The sequence below is a fragment of the Pan paniscus genome, chromosome 11, assembly GCF_029289425.2.
Source record: "Pan paniscus chromosome 11, NHGRI_mPanPan1-v2.0_pri, whole genome shotgun sequence".
NCBI lineage: Eukaryota > Metazoa > Chordata > Mammalia > Primates > Hominidae > Pan > Pan paniscus.
The window spans coordinates 11,846,833-11,864,448 of record NC_073260.2 but is presented as its reverse complement, the minus strand read 5'-3'; the positions used below and the strand labels follow the sequence as shown (position 1 = coordinate 11,864,448).

Sequence of the window (17,616 nt, the reverse complement as noted above, 5' to 3'; positions counted from 1 at the left end):
CCCCCACCCCCCGCAGGCTGGCTGCTGACCTTCAAGCTATCCTTGGGCAAGCCCACCTACACGGCTTGGTGGTCACCGCCTGTGGCGTGGGGCTGGGGCTGGGGCTGAAGTGAGCGTCAGGCTATGGGAGTACTCCTGCATCATGTTCAGCACACTGAATTTTGCATTTTTGCATGGTTTTTTTCTTTCTTTCTCTATTTTTCTTTCTTTCTTTCTTTTTTTGGACCAATTTACCTTTTTAATTTCCCTCTTTAATTTCAATTCCACATTGCCGGACATGAAGCTCATTCCTCTGACCAGGGGTTGGTGGTGTCATAGGGACTTAGGGATGAGGGTCACAGGGTCATGGGCACAGGATAGAGAAGTACTGGCTATGGGGTCTGACCCCCACCCCTGCCCAGGGCTAAAATCCCCTAGACACACCCTGGAGAGTGTGTGAGGGCCCCCAACATTCTCACTGCAGATGGTTTTGACCAGGTCAGCTGTTGCCCTTAAACCCTGAGCTGAGGCATCCCAGAGAAAGGGATCTCTCCCTTACCTGCTCTGTGTCCTTGGGCAAGTGACAACCTCTCTGAGCCTCAGTTTTCTTGTCTATAAAATGGAGGCAATAATACCTCCTAGCAGCCAGAGAATTGATGAAATATGATACATCAAGTGTGCAGCACAGGCCTAGCACATAGTAGGTGCTCAAGACATACCAGCTACTACTACCACTGTTACTCAGTCACTTCCACTACCCTCTGCTCTCCCCTGCAACAGCGATGCGAGGGACAAGAGAACTTGACCAGCAGGAGGCTGGGTGATAGCTCTGTCTGTGCTTTACTCTGGCCTGAATCCCCAAGGAAAGCCCCCTCTCCATTGCACAAGCCTTTATCCCGATCCCACTCTAGGACAGATCCTGTGCTGGCCTCTTGGTAAACAATTTTGGCCACAACAAGCACGTCCATGACCCCAGGAACGCGAGGCCATGAAGGAACGAATTCTTGTTCAAGCCCCTTGACGAGGTTCCCAGGCCCGCAGGTTCCCCTCATTCCAGAGCCTCCCCAGCCTCCCCAGAAAGGCTTCTTAGACCCACTTGGTCACCAGAGAGTAGCAGCACAAAACTGAACTGTGGTTAATGTGAGTAAAAAAAAACCCTGTCTCGTCTTCTGTTTAGATTAAGTTAATAGAAACTGAGTTATTGCAGCTGACACAGCTGGAGTTAAAGAGGAAGTCCCTGGACACAGAGTCACTCCAGGTATGTAGGGCTCCCTGCCCCTGCCCTCCTTCACGTGGGGAGACCCCCACCTGGTGCTCCCTCCCAGCCTCTGGCAGCTGCTCACCAGCCCCTGGGAGTCAAGGGCTCCCCCAGCAGACAGAGGGCAGAGCTCCTCTGTGGCTGTGACACCAGAGGACACCCCCAGCCCCAGAAGGCCCAGTGCAGGCCAAGGTTAGAGGTGGTCAGCCTCTTGCGAGGCAGGAGGGTCAGAGGAAGGAGGGTTTCATTGCCAAGGCTCCCCCGCTCATCTCCATCACTGTGTCTCCTGTGCTGGGTGCGGGCCCGCCGCTGAGCTCCTGTCTCTCTCTGTAGGCCGTGCTTTAGGCCCCCAGGCACACATCCTCCAGGGCTGGAGCTTTTGGGTGTCCCGGGTTGTCTGGAGGAGAGGGCCCAGCCGCATCTGTGTAACTCCCTGCAGGCAGCATCTCTGGGGCTCCAGCCCGGGAGTCCTGCGCACACAGATGAGAGGGCAGCAGGGACTGGCAGCTGGCGTCCTGGACTGGATGCCTGGGAGCCGGGTGTGGCCCAGCACAGCCCTGCTGTGCAACTTTGGCAGGTGGGGGAGGAGAGGCAGCCCTTTCCCCTCTCTGAACCTCAGCCTCTCCAGCTGCAGACGGAGGGCTGGATGGGATGGTGTGTGAGGACATGTGCCTGTGCCAGGAGTTTGAGCAGAGCCTTTGGTCTGTCACTGTCCCTGTGTCTGTTCTCAGTGGAGAAGTCTCAAGCCATCCCATGCACTCCTCAGTGCAGTGAAGGGTCTGGGATCTGGATCCCTGGTCTCAGGTGCACCGCAGGTGTGCTGTGTGCCCTTAGACAGGCCTCTGCTCCTCCAGGCCTTCTTCCCCTACTCCATAAGATGGCAGCGGTCCTCCAGGCACAGCCTGTGCCATCAGGCCATCGGAGAAGGCTGAGCTAGCAAGGGAAAGCCCTTTGTGAGCCTTGAAATGATCTCCAGAGATGAGGGGACTGGGACTGCTCTCAGAGAAGCTGCGGTCATCATGCCTGGCGGGTGCCCTAGTCCCTGCCCACAAGTGTGGCAGGGCTCTGGCTGTTGGGACCCCCATGGGGTTTCCAAGAGCAGGCGCAGGAGTGAAGCAGGGACCCCAGGCTCTGGTTTGCACGCACCTCCATTTGTGTGGGGCCCCACACTGCTCCCCGCCATTTGCTTCTGCCCATGTGCTCTGTTGTCTGGGAGACCAAAGGCAGGCACCTGTGGCTTGTCATTTCTTTTGTTTGATGTTTCTTACCATCCCATTGTCATCAGTCACCAGGATCCCATGCCTGACTTAACCCCACAAGGAAGAGAGATGCGGGCTTAGGGTAAGGAGGCAGAAGGGCCTCTTAGCTTTGTCCCCCAACGCAGCCTGGAGGCACTGGGCAGAGAACTGAGTGAGCGGGAGGCCAGGCCCTTCTCCATCCTGCCACCGCGGGACTCCTGCGCTGCCGCCAGCTCACGGTGGTGTGGGGTGTGCTCTTGTTCGCAGGAGATGATCTCGGAGCAGCGCTGGGCCCTCAGCTCCCTGCTCCAGCAGCTGCTCAAAGAGAAGCAGCAGCGAGAGGAAGAGCTCCGGGAAATCCTGGTATGTGTTTGGCTTCTGTGCTCAGCATCACACAGGCATTTGCTTTTCTTTAACAGACTTGCCATTTTTAGAAACACCTGTTATTCAAGTAAGAGTTATTCATCAAAGAAAAACTGGAAAGTACAAAGGAAAATAATTGCATTTCCAAGCGTTATCTCCTGCCGTTTTTTATTTGTTTGTTTGTTTGAGACAGGGTCTCACTCTGTCGCCCAGGCTGGAGTGCAGTGGCGCAATCTCAGCTCACTGCAGCCTTGACTTCCTGGGCTCAAGCGATCCTCCCACCTCAGCTTCCCGAGTAGCTGGGACTACAGGCATGTGCCACCATGCCTGGCAAATTTTTTTATTTTTTGTAGAGATGGGGTTTCGCCATGTTGCCCAGGCTGGTCTCCAACTCCTGGGCTCAAACGATCTGTCTGCCTTGGCCTCCGAAAGTGCTGGTTTTACAGGCATGAGCCACCGCGCCTAGCCTCTCCTGCGGTTTTGATGCATATTTTCCAAACATTGTGATGCATCTTTATAGCTGTTCGTGTATGCGCCTTCTAAACGTGACATGCTGCATACCCTTTTCGAGCAGCCTGTTTCCGCACATTCTTTTCAAGTCATTAAACTATTCCTTGACGTCCTTTCTCAAGGCTGTGCTTGGCCCCTATTGTTGAGTATGTGGATTACTTCTGGTTTTTAAACTTTTCTAGGCAATGCTCTTCGAATGCCTTTGTAGTTGAGTATTCGGGAACAGCCATGAGTATTCACTCCAGACAGGACTCACTATGTCCAGGGCAGGCCGTTTGATAAGCTTTTGGCAGGAGTGGCCCAGCTGTCCCCTGTCTCCTGATGGGTTTGACACTGGCACATTTTCAGCGTGGCAGAGGCCCCCTTGAGAGTGTCTCCTCTAGACCCAGAGGGCACCCAAGCAATGAGGACAGAGGCCAGGCTCACCATCTGGGGTGGAAAAGACCGAGTCGTTCCTGTGTCCCCGTGAATGCACCAGACGCCCTCTGAGCTGCGTCCTAGGCCGGGCCCTGTGCAGGTTTAGAAGAGAGAGACCAGCTGCTTCTGGAGCCCTGAACAAGCCAAGTGGTGCCTGTGCCCATCAGAGGAAGCTGCCTGTTCCTCACGGTGCCCTACTGCCATCTCCTACGCATCAGGTTACTTTGCAGATGGTGCCTTGGCGCTGTGCCGTAGCAGCCAGGTACTATGGCTGGTGCCCCTGCCCTTGTAGGCCTTGGGGGTCACCACCAAAGGAGGAAGCACCGCCCCAGCAGAACACAGCCCATCCGGGCTCCTGGGTGCTGGAAGAGAGGGGCTGCAGCCCGGGAGGGCCAACGACGGAAGGGAGCAGTGGGCGTGGCCAGGTCCAGGAGGGGCCCCCAAAGGGCAGTCAGGCCCAGCAGGGATTGGGAAACGCCTGTGCTGATCCCACTCCCCATGTTATGCCAGCCCTCACTGAGCAGCTCCGTTGTTCTGAGCACGGGCTCTGGAGCAAGACAGGCCTGGGTCTGATTCCTGGCCCCACCCTGGGCAGGTTACTCATCACCCTGAACCTCAGCTCCCTCACCTGGGAGGTAGAATCTCCTTCCCAGAGTTGTGAGAATTAATGATGGCATCTTTAGGTGCACAGCATGGCCTGGCACATGGTACTGTGAACATGTCAGCTACGCCTGTTGTCACCGTGGCTATCAGCATTGTTTGTTCACTGCTGTATTCCCAGCACCTAGAACAGTACTCAACAAAGAGTTATCGAATGGCAGAATAAAAGAATCATGTTCAGGCTGGGCGCAGTGGCTCACGCCTGTAATCCCAGCACTTTGGGAGGCCGAGGTAGGCAGATCACTTGAGGTCAGGAGTTTGAGACCAGTCTGGCCAACGTGGTGAAAACCCCATCTGTACTAAAAATATAAAAATTAGCCGGGCATGGTGGCACACACCTGTAGTCCCAGCTACTCGGGCACTCCAGCCTGGGTGACAGAGCAAGAGTCCATCTCAAAAGTAAAATAAAAGTACCAAGTGCTGTCCACCCGCTCAGAGGAGCATAGTTCATAACCATCATTTTGGTTTTGTTTTGTTTTTTTGAGACGGAGTTTCGCTCTTGTTGCCCAGGCTGGAGTGCAGTGGCGTGATCTCAGCTCACTGCAACCTCCGCCTCCCGGGCTCAAGAGATTCTCCTGCCTCAGCCTCTTGAGTAGCTGGGATTACAGGCATGTGCCGCCATGCCCGGCTAGTTTTGTATTTTTAGTAGAGATGGGGTTTCTCCATGTTGGTCAGGCTGGTCTCGAACTCCCGACCTCAGGTGATCTGCCCTCCTCGGCCTTCCAAAGTGCTGGGATTACAGGCATGAGCCACCGCGCCTGGCAACCATCATTGTTATTACAGGTTTTATTACCATTTTGTGACTAACATTGCCTGCTTCATTCCTGGCAGACGGAGTTAGAAGCCAAAAGTGAAACCAGGCAGGAAAATTACTGGCTGATTCAGTATCAACGGCTTTTGAACCAGAAGCCCTTGTCCTTGAAGCTGCAAGTAAGGACTGCTGGTGCCTGCCCCGGCCAGGGAGCCCTGGGGACGGTCTCCCAGAGGCGCCTGTGGTGCCTCCACCATGCTCTGCCTCGTTACTTTTCTGGTGACTCTAGCGTGCCAGCTCCTGTGCCAAGCCCCAGTGGAGACAGAAGTGAGAGTAAGGGAGTGTTCATTCTGGTGAGGGGGACGACAAGGCACTGGTCACTGCTGTGCAGGGCAGAGACCACTGAGCCCACAGTAGAGCAAAGCCTGTGCCGGGAGCCACTGTCTGTCCAGCACCTGCGGGGACAGAGAGGCAGTTGAAACAGCCCCCTCTTGGTGGATGTTCAAGTTGCTTACTATTTTCAGGTTTGCAGACAGAGCGGCAGTGAACCCCTGGGCCTATCTATCTCTGTGTGCCTACATATGAGTTTTTGTAGGAAAAATCCCGAGTACATTCTATGTATTATGTTATATATATTCAAACCCTTCACTTCCTGTTGTAAACAGTGGGTTCTTTTCTTCCTTCCCGCTCATGGTACACGTTTCTGTCTTGCAGGAAGAGGGGATGGAGCGCCAGCTGGTGGCCCTCCTGGAGGAGCTGTCGGCTGAGCACTACCTGCCCATCTTCGCGCACCACCGCCTCTCACTGGACCTGCTGAGCCAAATGAGCCCCGGGGACCTGGCCAAGGTGGGCAGCAGCCGTCTGCAGGGAGGGGAGGGGCGCGCAAGGCCGCTGTCCTGACCAGCCGGGGGTTGATCTGCTCCTTGTGTAGTCCTCGTTGAGGCCTGTCCTTACCTAATGGCCCAGGGCCACCTTGCTTCCAGATGGCCAGAACACCTGCCCATCTGCCCCAGCCGCCTGTGTGTGCCCTGCACACTGTCTCACTGGGAAATCCTGGGGAGGTGGGTCCTGCTGACCTGATCAGACTGGATCTTCAGACTGGAGGGACAAGACAGGCCCTTGGGGATTATCCGATCCAGCCTCTGCCCTGCCTCATGGTGTCACAAACTGTCGTGGCCACAGCACTGCCTGAGCCCGTGTTCCTTTCTGGGCACAAGCTGAGCTCTTTACAGCACATTAATCCACTTATTCTTCAAAACAGAATACTCATCACTGTGCCAGCTAACTTTGTAGCACCTGCACGTGCGGGGCACCATTTTAAGCACTTCTTGTATTCGAACTCACTGAATTCTCCCGACAGCCCAGCGGGGTACATATCATTATCATCATCTTTCAGTTGAGACCCAGTAAGGCAATAACTTGGCCCAAGGTCACACAGCAGAGTGAGGTCTCCACCCCAAGCAGCGTGGCCCCAGAGTTCGTGTTCTTTGCCATGAGACTGTCTTGCCCCTCCCTGGACAGATGCAGACACCAGGGTCCAAGAGGACTGGATGGCACTGAGGGTCACAAGGCCGTGCCGCTCAGGCTCTGGAGGCTGAGGGACTGTGGGGCTCGTGTGCTGCTGCTGCTTAGTGGCTTGGCCTCCAAGGCTTCTCTCCTCCCCCACCTGGTGGGGAAGTGGCTGAGGTGTGCAGGTGAAGCCTGGCACCGGGAAGCAGTTGCTAAACCATAGCTGTTGCTAGTGCTGGTTTCCCTTTGGGCCTCAGTTTCCCCCCAACCCCTGCCACACTGATTGTTGGGCTGAGGCCTGGGGAGGTTGCCCTCACAGCTATGGTGCTGCACTGCCTCATCCTGACCATGGGCCCTGCCAGGCCCCGGAAGGCTTCCACATTTCCAGCAGGAGGTGTCAACGGTCCTGTGAGCCTGGGCCTGTGCCACGTGGCTCACACCATTTAGCGGGCTCCCGCCCAGGCCACAGTCTGCACTTCCTTGAACTGTCACAGGTGGGCGTCTCAGAAGCTGGCCTGCAGCACGAGATCCTCCGGAGAGTCCAGGAACTGCTGGATGCAGCCAGGATCCAGCCAGGTACCAGCACAGCTCCAGCCTCTTCCAGGCAGGGCTCCAGCCGTATGTGTGGGCTCTGGTGGGGACAGTCAGTCATTTGCTTACATTTCAGGATGAGTCCTGAGGGCTGGTTCTAGCCTCTGCTGGTCGGTAAGGTTCCCGCCCAAGGAGCAGGCTTAGGGATCAGTGAGCCCGTTTTACAGATGGGAAAAATGGGCCACCAAATTGGGAGAACAGGAGACCTCCACCTAGCAGTGGAGGGGCCCTCCCAGCTCCCTGTCCCATAGCCTTCCCTCAGTCCACCCTACAGACGCTGGGATCCACACACTGAGGGACTTTGGACTAGAGGGAGAAATAGCCCGTCCCCAGGGCCTGCAGTATACCCAATGCTGGGCCTGAGGCATGCCTGTGGACATGGAGAGATGTCCACAACAGGCTGTGAAGGGGCGAAGGCAGGTCGTGAGGCCCGTGGGGAGAAGGGGCAGGTGTGGAGTCTGGGGTCTGCCATGTGCTGAGCATGATCTGGGAGCCCGGCACCTGCCCACCGCTGTGCATGAACCACGTTGAGGAACCTCCGGATCCACCCCGTGAGGAGGCACTGTTGTGGTCCTCGTCTTCAAGATGGGGAAACTGAAGCGCAAGGAGGTTAGCATGTCCCCCGTCACGTCCCATTGCTGGCAGATGGTGGAGCCACTGGGCTTGCCTGCCTCCCTGGGGAAGAGGTGAGGGGCCAGAGCAGGGGTGAAGGAGAGGGCAGTCTTGTGCTGCTGGGCTGGGTGAGGCTCTGGACAGGGCATTTTTAGCCAGAGCCAAGGAAGAGGCGGAGGAGCTGAGGCGAAGGTGGAGTTCTGGACTGGACCTCAGTGGGGAGGCCCCAGGGCTCCAGGGGTCTGGGCTGACTGCAGCCCCAGGATAGCTTCAGGCACCAGTTTTGCAGCTTTTACTCCAGGGACATTGACTCAACCCCCAAAAAGTCATTAAACTTCTTAGCTTTTTGATATCAAGTCATGTGCAGAATAGGCCCCTTCTGGATGTTCCTGACCCCCCCAGCTCTCAGACTGGAGATCAGAAGAGTTTTCCATCAGGAGTTGGGGTCACCCCCGGCAGACAAGCCTCACGTGAGCAGGAGCCACAAACAGGTGCCCTTCACCCTGAGTGGGGTGCAGTGCCTCTGAGCCCAGCAGTCCTCAGGACCTGCTGCTTCTCACTGTTTGAGTCATCCCTGGAGCAAACAAGCAGGTTCTTCCTCTCCATAGCAGATTGGCCATGAGGATCTGTGGCCACATGCAGAAAACGGATGCCTGGGCTGCTCAGGGCTTCCTGCTTGTGCCCATTGGCAGGGGAAGGGGCCATGGTGGGATCCGTCCTCAGTTCCAGAAGACAAGGGAAACCCTCAATTTCCTAGCAATTCTCTTATTACTCCCAGAAATTGGTATACTTTATATCAAATATAGAGGCTGGGGCCAGGTGTGGTGGCTCACACCTGTAATCCCAGCACTTTGGGAGGCTGAGGTGGGCAGATCACCTGAGGTCAGGAGTTTGAGTCCAGCCTGGCCAACATGGTGAAACCCTGTCTCTACTAAAAATACAAAAATTAGCCAGGCGTGGTGGCGTGCACCTGTAGTCCCAGACTCAGGAGGCTGAGGCAGCAGAATTGCTTGAACCCAGGAGGCAGAAGTTACAGTGAGCCAAGATCATGCCATTGCATTCCAGCCTGGGTGACAAGTGAAACTCTGTCTCAAAAAAAAAAAAAAGAAAAAGAAAAAGAAAAAAACAAATATGGAAGCTGGGTGCAGTGGCTCATGGCTGTAATCCCACACTTTGGGAGGCCTACGCGGGAGGATCACTCGAGCCCAGGAGTTTGAGACCAGCCTGGGCAACACAGGGAGACCCCTTCTCTACAAAAAATAAAATAAAATTAGCTGGGTGTGGTGGTGCACATCTTAGTTCCAGCTACTTGGGGGGCAAAGGTGGGAGGATCGCTTGAGCTTGGGAGGTCGAGGCTGCAGTGAGCCATGATTGTGCCCCTGCACTCCAGCCTGGAAAAGAGTGAGACTGTCTCAAAAATAAAACAAAACAAAACAAAAAAATAAAAAAAAATTAGCAAGGCATCATCCCAGCTACTCCGGAGGCTGAGGTAGGAGGATTGCTTGAGCCTGGGAGGTTGAGGCTGCAGTGAGCTGTGATCATGATACTATACTCCAGCCTGGGTGACAGAGCAAGACCCTGTCTAAAAAATAAGTAAATAAATAAATATATATATATATATATATATATATATATATATATATATATGAATGCCCCCTCAAAATGGTGGTTTGGGGGCAGCACTGATAGCCTTAGAGGGTCTAGTGTTGTAACAGCCTTTAAAAAATCTTTAGTTGTGGCCGGGTGCAGTGCCTCACGCCTGTAATCCCAGCACTTTGGGAAGCCGAGGCGGGCGGATCACGAGGTCAGGAGATGGAGACCATCCTGGCCAACATGGTGAAACCCTGTCTCTACTAAAATTAGCTGGGCATGGTGGCGTGTGCCTGTAGTCCCAGATACGCAAGAGGAGAGGCTGAGGCAGGAGAATCACTTGAACCCAGGAGGCGGAGGTTGCAGTGAGCCGAGATCGCACCACACTGCACTCCAGCCTGGCGAGAGTGAGACTCCATCTCAAAAAAAAAAAAACTTTAGTTTTTTCCTGTTATAAAAAACAATGCTTGTAATTCAAGCCATAGAATAAAGTGAACCGTGATCAGGAAGGGAACGAGGGATAGAGTCAAGGAAGTGGGTGGCTCACGTTGCTTGATAGAAAAAGAGACTTAGCAGCCGGGCACGTTGGCTCACGCCTGTAATCCCAGCACTCCGGGAGGCTGAGATGGGCAGATCACCTGAAGTCAAAAGCTTGAGACCAGCCTGGCCAACATGGTGAAACCCCATCTCTACTAAAGATACAAAAATTAGCCTGTCGTGATAGTGGGCACCTGTAATCCCAGCTACTCGGGAGGCTGAGGCAGGAGAATTGCTTGAACCTGGGAGGCAGAGGTTGCAGTGAGCCGAGATCACACCACCGCACTCCAGCCTGGGTGACAGAGCGAGACTCTGTCTCAAAAAAAAAAAAAAAAAAAGAGACTTAGCATTTTGTAAGGGCTGCTTCTGATGTCTTAGCAGGGGATGCTGGCTCCAGGGCAGAGCAGCCAGCATGCTGGGGACTCTGTGGGGCTGGGGGCAGGGGAGCAGCCTTGGGGGGGCCTCTCATTCTGCTCCCCTGGGTCACCTGATGGGCAGCAGCCCATCCTGTCTCCTGGGCAACCAGGTGGAGAAGCCCAGAGCTGGCCCTTCACTGAGAGCTCCTGCCCCAGGGATCTGCAGCTGCATCACCAGATGGCCACGTGGCCCTGGGTTGAGTGACTCCCCGTCTCTGAGCCTCAAATGTCTCATCTCTGCAAGTGCCAAGCCCTACTTGCAGGGTGGCTATGAAGCATCCCGGGGACATTAGAGATCAGAGGACCCACTTAACAAGCGCTGCGGCCATCCCTGCAGAGAGAGACTTCACTCCCATTCTGCAGATGGGAAATGAGGCTCAGAGAAGAGAAGAAGAGAGTGTGTGGCAAGGAGAGCACTTCCCTCAGATCTGAGAGCAGAGGCTCCCCCACCCTCCAGCTCACTCACCATGGGGATGGGCAGGGCCACAATGAGCCCCTAGGGGTTGGGGTCAGCGGAGATGACCCTGGCTCAGTCTGTCTGTCTGGTCCCCACAGAGCTGAAACCACCAATGGGTGAGGTCACCCCTACGGCCCCCCAGGAGCCTCCTGAGTCTGTGAGGCCATCCGCTCCCCCTGCAGAGCTGGAGGTGCAGGCCTCAGAATGTGTCGTGTGCCTGGAACGGGAGGTAAGTCCGGGGCCCTCCCCACCCGCCTGCCCTGCCTGTGGCCACCCTCCTCAAATTCTCCAGGTACAGGGTTGTCTCTGAACGTGTTTTCTCCAGTTCTCTAAGTAGATTGTGCTCATCTAGAAAGAAGGCAGGAAATAAAGATGACCCCTGGTCCCATGACCCAAATATGAACTGCGCTCACATCATTTTCCGGACCTTTTTCTTTTTGTTCCTACTTAATAAATACATTAGGAAAAAATTTCCCAAATCATGAAATATCAACAACATGATTTACCCTGCAGAGGCTTTAGAAAATCATCTTTTGGCCGGGCATGGTGGCTCACGCCTGTAATCCCAGCACTTTGGGAGGCCAAGGCAGGTGGATCACCTGAGGTCAGGAGTTCGAGGCCAGCCTGGCCAACATGGTAAAACTCCATCTCTACTAAAAATACAAAAATCAGCCAGGCGTGGTGGTGGGTGCCTGTAAGCCCAGATACTTGGGAGGCTGAGGCAGGAGAATCGCTTGAACCTGGGAGGCAGAGATTGCAGTGAGCCAAGATCCCACCACTGCACTCCAGCCTGGCAGACAGATCGAGATTCCATCTCAAAAAAAAAGAAAAAATCATCTTTTAAAAATTCATTAACACTTACTCTAAAAATTACACAGAGCAGTGAATGAAATACAAATCCTCCTTTGCCTCCACTGAGGGATCCTACTTAGAAAAGCAGCCATGTTTGCAGTTTGATGATTCCAGGGTCTCCAGTTGACCTGACTCATGCCATGATATGGATGGACCTATTGGTTCCAAATATAATCCCTGTTCTGGGGCCCTTGGCATTCCAGACAGCTTTGAGCGGAGCTTGGATCACTTCCTGAAAGCAGGAGATGCTAAGGCAAAGTGTGGTCCTGAGTCAGTGGCTGCTGCTCCGGGTTGGGATCGTTTGTAGACTGAGGAGTTCAGGGCCTGGGCAAGTGCATCAACAAGAAAGAAGCCTGAACACCCTGCGTGCCCTCCGGTAGGGGCTGGCTGAATAGGCCTCCGTCGCCTGTCCAGAGCGCAGGAATATAATCCCCAGTTTTATTTAAGAAAGAATCAGTTGGGGCATTTATATGGGTATTTATATTTTTTACAAACTATAGAGAAATAGCAAACTGCTAACAGAAGGCCTAGGTTACCCGTTTCGGCCGTGCCTGCTCTGTTTCTGTGGTGGTCAAATGCCTGAAGGCCCCACTATCAGGCGTTTATGGTAAAAGATGCTAAAGAATAATGAAGGGGGCCGGCACGGTGGCTCACGCCTGTAATCCCAGCACTTTGGGAGGCCGAGGCGGGCAGATCACTTGGGGTCAGGAGTTCGAGACCAGCCTGACCAACATGGTGAAACCCCATCTCTACTAAAAATACAAAAAATTTAGCCAGGCATGGTGGTGCACGCCTGTAGTCCCAGCTACTTGGGAGGCTGAGGCAGGAGAATCACTTAAACCCAGGAGGCTGAGGTTGCAGTGAGCTGAGATCACACCACTGCACTCCAGCCTGGGCAACAGAGTGAGACTCTGTCTCAAAAAAAAAAAAAGACGGGCCTGGGACTCCTGGAACCCGGTAGGGCCGGCCACATGCTCCCGCTCTCCCTCCCCAGGCCCAGATGATCTTCCTCAACTGTGGCCACGTCTGCTGCTGCCAGCAGTGCTGCCAGCCACTGCGCACCTGCCCGCTGTGCCGCCAGGACATCGCCCAGCGCCTCCGCATCTACCACAGCAGCTGAGTGCTGCCCACCCACCTGGGCCTGGTCCTAGCCCTGCCTCGGCCACTGTGAGCCCCGGGCTCCTGCTCAGCCTTGCGCCAGCCAGACTCGTATGAGGCTCCCCTCTCCCCTGGGCCCCTTCCCCACTGCCCAGGAGCCCCCATCCTAAGCTCCAAGCACGTCTGGGCCAGGCAGAGGTGATCCTCATCCATGACACCACCAGTCTGAATGGTCCTGGGGGTTGGGGCTGGAGAGGCCGCTGCACCACCACCCGAGCCTGGGAGCCAGCGTCCCCGCCTAATCACGGATCTGCTACCTCCCAGCTGTCTTGACTGAAGGCCACTGCCCCTGCAGGAGCTTGGGTCCTCAACTGGGGGCCATGCACAGCCCCCTCCCACCCTGCATGTGGGAAGGGAGCAGGAGGGCCTGGCTGGGTGAGGGGAGGCCTTCCTGGGAAGGCGTGTGGTGCAGGCCTGTGCTCACAGTGGCACCAGCAACCCTGGGTCTCCCTCTCTGCTGCTCCCCAGAACCCCAGGGCCCTCCTGCTCTCCACAACTGTCCCTCCTTACCCCATGTAGCTCGATCCGAAGCAGGAGTGTCAATAAACCTGTCTTCAGTGCGCTTCTGGCCTGAGTCATCACTGGGTTCTCATGGGAGCCCAGGGAGGGGAGGGGACGAGGTCTCGGGATGGGGCTCCGGCAGAGGGCAGCTCTTCTCGGGGAAGGAGCCAGGAGTGCGCCGCACCTCAGTCGAGAGGAGAGGTCAGGTAGGGCCATCTTGAATGTCGCGTTATCCCAGCGCCCCCTTCACAGGTGGAGAGACCAGGGCCCAGAGGCAGCCAGGGCCAGTGATGGCTGCGGCCTGTGCCTCCATGAGCGGAGGAGCCCCGTGTGTTCCGTCCATTATCCCAGTGAGGCAGCTGAGGCTGATGGGGGTAAATGCCCAGGGCCTTGCAACTGGGACATGGTGATGCGGGGTTTGAGGCCCAGAAGCATCCTCACCTTCAAGCCCGTGCGGTTGTGCAGGTTGGTCACTGCACAGTTCTTGGAGACATATACACTTGCACTCGCTGCAGAGGTGCACGTTGATTACGCATTTTCCGGCAGACGGCGTTGAGCCAGGTGCAGCCTCTTCCTTGGGCTCGTGGCAGGCCTGCTCGGAGCACCTGGGCTCTGCCTCCAGCTCACTCAGTGATCGTGGCCAGTGTTTGGGCTCGTTTCCCTGTGCATTCAACACAGGACGTGATGCAGCCCTGACCGGCTGGTGGCCTCCAGGGGGCGCTGAGTGCTTGCCCCAAGTACAGCGTCCGCAGAAGCAGGCAGGAGAGTTCAGGTCCTGGGGTGGCAGAAAAGCCCTACGCCTGGGCCTGTTTCCCTCTCACTGAGACCATCAGTCCTGTGCACTGAACGGGGCAGGCGAATACCCTTTGTCGTGTGAGTCATTTCCCAGGCAGGAGCTGGGTGGCCTTTTCCCACCCACAGTTCCCCCTCCTCCCAACACCCTCCTGAGCTCAACTTGGCCAAGAGGGGAGAGACTGAGGCAGGTGGGGCTACCTCCTGGAGGGCAGTGCTTTGCAGATCTCCTTACGCTCTCACTAGGGCCCAGGGAGGCCTCATGGAGGATCTCGAGGCTCAGTGACCTGCCAAGGACAACAGCAAGGGACAACCACATCCCTGGTCTCCGGCCACACAGCCCCGTGTTCTGCACCTCAGCCCTTGTTGACCGAGGGAGGCCCAGGCCCAAGCCCTAGGCCACCATGGACAGGCTGGCACCAGGGAAGCCAACATCCCCAAGGTGACTGGCTGCCACCCCACCAGTAGGGACATGTTTTTACCCATAGATGGGGCAACCCACCCCCAACAGCTGCAGGGGCTCGAGGGTTGTTCCTGGTGCCACATAGGCTCGGCCCAGGTCCCCACCTTCCAAGGCCTCAGTGTACACATCGGTGAAATGGTGGTGACGACTGTGTCCACTTTCTAGAGCTCTCTCGAGGCTGCTGTTCCTGCACACAAGGCGCTTGGCCCACAGTGAGCGCTTGGTAAACAGGAGTGTGATCGGGAGCGTTGAAGGAGCTGGCATCACTGTTTGGATCCAGCCCGAGCCTGGGCCCACCCCGCTGTGGGCACCCCAGGGCCCTGACTGGCCTTGAAGCTGCTGCCTGCTGCCATCCCTCTTGGACTCACCATCACCCAAGGCTGCCCGAGCGGCACCCGGCACAGGTCTGGCTGAGGAAGCTGCCTGAGCTGCCACCAGAAGGCAGGTCACCTTGGACAAGTCCCTTCTCGCTGAGCCTGTTTCCTCCTCTGTAAAATGGAATAAGAACTCAGATCATAAACATAGAGGCACTCAGTCAAGTGAGAAGCCCAGAAAGCCGAGCCGTATGGGGGCCTAGACACAGTCCCCAGCCCAGGCCCCCCGTCCCCTACCCCAACAGCACCACTCAAGGCAACTGGCTTTAAATAAAGCGTTTATTGATTAGTAGAAGCATGAACAGTGTGCATAATATTTTCAATACAATATCAGGGAGGGATGATGGGAACCCCTCAAAAGGCACTAGAGGCGCAGATCTTCGGGACAAGAGGGAAGAGATGCGCCAGTGACCAAGGCTGGGGCAGCTGGGGGTCCCTGAGTGCCAGGCGCCACCACACGTCCTGTGGGTCAAGGCGCCTCCTCTGGGGAGCAGGTCTAGGGCACGGAGGATGCAGGGCTGGGAGGGGACCCCACCTCGGGGACCCAAAAGGAGTCCATTTCTGCCCTGCCCCCTGCAAAGCAGCAGGGGAGGGGGCCTGGGGGTCCTGGGGTGGGGGATCCCAGGCCTGGGCCCATCCTGGCTTGACCCTTGTCCCAGGAACAAGAAGCTGAGGAGGGACGACAGCCAGGCCCGGAGGGACGACAGCCAGGCCCAGAGTGACTCACAAGGAAATCCAAAGAAGGGACTGGATTTTCAGAGGGAGGTGACTTGGTGACTGAGAGGCAGCAGAGGCCAAAGCCTGACCCCAGACCCTCAGGGAGGGCCCACCCAACCTGTACCCCTCAGGAGCCCCGTCCGGCTCCCCAGGCAACCACTGAGGACCTCGGGGTGGCCTGTAGAAGACAGAACCCAGCCCCATTACACCCCTTGCTGCTGTTCCATCCCCAAGCACCAGACAGGGACAGGGACCAGAGGGAGACCTGTGGGCCAGGCGGGCAGGAGGGAGGCAGGCTGGGGCCGGGAGAAGGGGATACACAGGCCCACAAAACCTCAGGCTCCCCATAACCCTCACTCAGCCATCTCACTCACTCACTTACTCCCAGTATCCCCCAGGATGGGGGTCCCCTCCTTCACTCAGGACACTTCCCCTCCACAGACCTGCACGTTCTGGGCCTTTCTCATTTCACCCCAGGCCCGCCCACCCCATGAGGCACCCCCTAAATCTCACCTCTCCACCCAGCACCCCCAGCCTGGCTCCAGCCTGAAGACCCCCTCCTTCCCATTCCCTCCAGAACAGGGGGGAAAGCAAGGCTCGGTCCACCCCTAACTGCAGAAGGAGCAGGGCCAGGAGGGCAGCAGTGCTCCCTCTCCCAGTCCTGGCCCAGCCAGCTCCTGGGTGAGTGGGCGGGAACCCACTGGGCTCACACCAGCTTTCACCTCCCTCTCTCCAGGAAGGATGGCAGCACCCATGAGGGGACGGAGGCCACAGAAGGACAGGAAGGGAGGGGCTTTCCAGCCCCCCAGCAGTGTCCAGCCCTCGGCACAAGCAGGAAAACCCCAAAACCAGCCCCTGCATCTGAGATCATCCCACAGAAGAGAAAACAGGGAGCAAGAAAGTGTTGTCTGAACCCAATAAAGTGACTCAGGTGGGCCCGCTCCCTGGCGGTGCCACACAGCCCTGCCCCGCCTCCACCCACAAGGCACAGACCAGGGTGCCCTCCCCAGAGCTGAGCCTGCCTGGGTCCGGAAGGGAACGGCCTGTGCCATGTGCAGCAGTCAGGGACCCACTGGCTTAGAACTCGGTCTGCACCCCTGCACTGTCCTCGGTGGTGGTGTGGAGGGCAGGGTGGCTGCTGGGGCTGGACACCTGCTCTCCAGTCTCCTGGTCGCTGGGCTTGGGGGGCCCAAGGTCCACAGCCTTTCCAGGCAGGAGATGCTGGAGGGGTGAGGCAGGCGGCGAGGAGGCCTCGGGGGCGGCCTTAGGCTGGGGACTCTCCCCAGTGGGGGCCCCGTTGAGCAGGGGGCCGGCTGGCGGGGGGCTCTCAGGCCGCAGACCTTGGGCCAGCAGGCCTTGGATCTCAGTGACACTGTCCGGGGACGCAGGTGGTGGTGACTCAGGGCTAGCCTCAAAGGGCAGCCCCGCCTCCTCATCCTGGACCACGGAGACCACCTGCTTGGCGCGCCGTCGCTTTTCCGAGAGCGTGGCTGCCTCCGGGGTGCTGGGGCTGGGGCTGCCGCCCCCACCGCTGTTGCTGTACTCCTCGCCCCAGTCGATGGGGGCGCCCTCGGCCAGCAGGTGCAGGTTGGGGTCACTGTTGTGCATGACCATGCTGTCCCGGTAGAGGTTGTGCTTCCTCTGCACCGCGGCCTCCTTCACAGCTGCAGGGCCACAGGGGAAGGGTCAGGACACAGCACTGATCCCACAGCCGCCCCTGTGCTGGACTCTGCTCAAAGGAGACCCGTCTCATCCCGCCGTGGGGGTCTGTGATTGGGATGTGACTCATTCCAGGCCTCGTTGCTAAAAGCAGCAAGGCCGTGATGCTAACTCCAGGCCCAGGCTGCTGACCACATGTCATCTCATCACTC

The 17,616-nt window shown here is 56.9% G+C and overlaps 2 protein-coding genes across 9 annotated transcripts in view; one reads left to right on the top strand and one right to left on the bottom strand.

Annotated features, from left to right (window-relative positions):
- The window catches only part of LRSAM1 (leucine rich repeat and sterile alpha motif containing 1), a 51,349-nt gene extending 37,889 nt beyond the window's left edge, over nt 1–13,460 (top strand). For 2 of the 5 annotated variants that reach the window (XM_003822286.5, XM_055117587.2), the window contains 7 exons: nt 1,157–1,237; nt 2,743–2,838; nt 5,257–5,355; nt 5,891–6,022; nt 7,180–7,261; nt 10,987–11,117; nt 12,735–13,460. In XM_003822286.5, the coding sequence (XP_003822334.3) occupies nt 1,157–1,237; nt 2,743–2,838; nt 5,257–5,355; nt 5,891–6,022; nt 7,180–7,261; nt 10,987–11,117; nt 12,735–12,860 (747 nt within the window). In that variant the 3' untranslated portion in view covers nt 12,861–13,460. The remainder of the gene's footprint in view (nt 1–1,156; nt 1,238–2,742; nt 2,839–5,256; nt 5,356–5,890; nt 6,023–7,179; nt 7,262–10,986; nt 11,118–12,734) is intronic. The other 3 variants (XM_003822287.6, XM_008975806.4, XM_034929093.3) reach the window with 3 other exon arrangements.
- Nucleotides 13,461–15,289: 1,829 nt separating this feature from the next.
- Nucleotides 15,290–17,616, bottom strand: part of NIBAN2 (niban apoptosis regulator 2) — a 64,937-nt gene continuing 62,610 nt past the window's right edge. For all 4 annotated transcript variants that reach the window (XM_063594192.1, XM_003822289.5, XM_063594193.1 and 1 more), the window contains exon 14: nt 15,290–17,409. In XM_063594192.1, the coding sequence (XP_063450262.1) occupies nt 16,823–17,409 (587 nt within the window). In that variant the 3' untranslated portion in view covers nt 15,290–16,822. The remainder of the gene's footprint in view (nt 17,410–17,616) is intronic.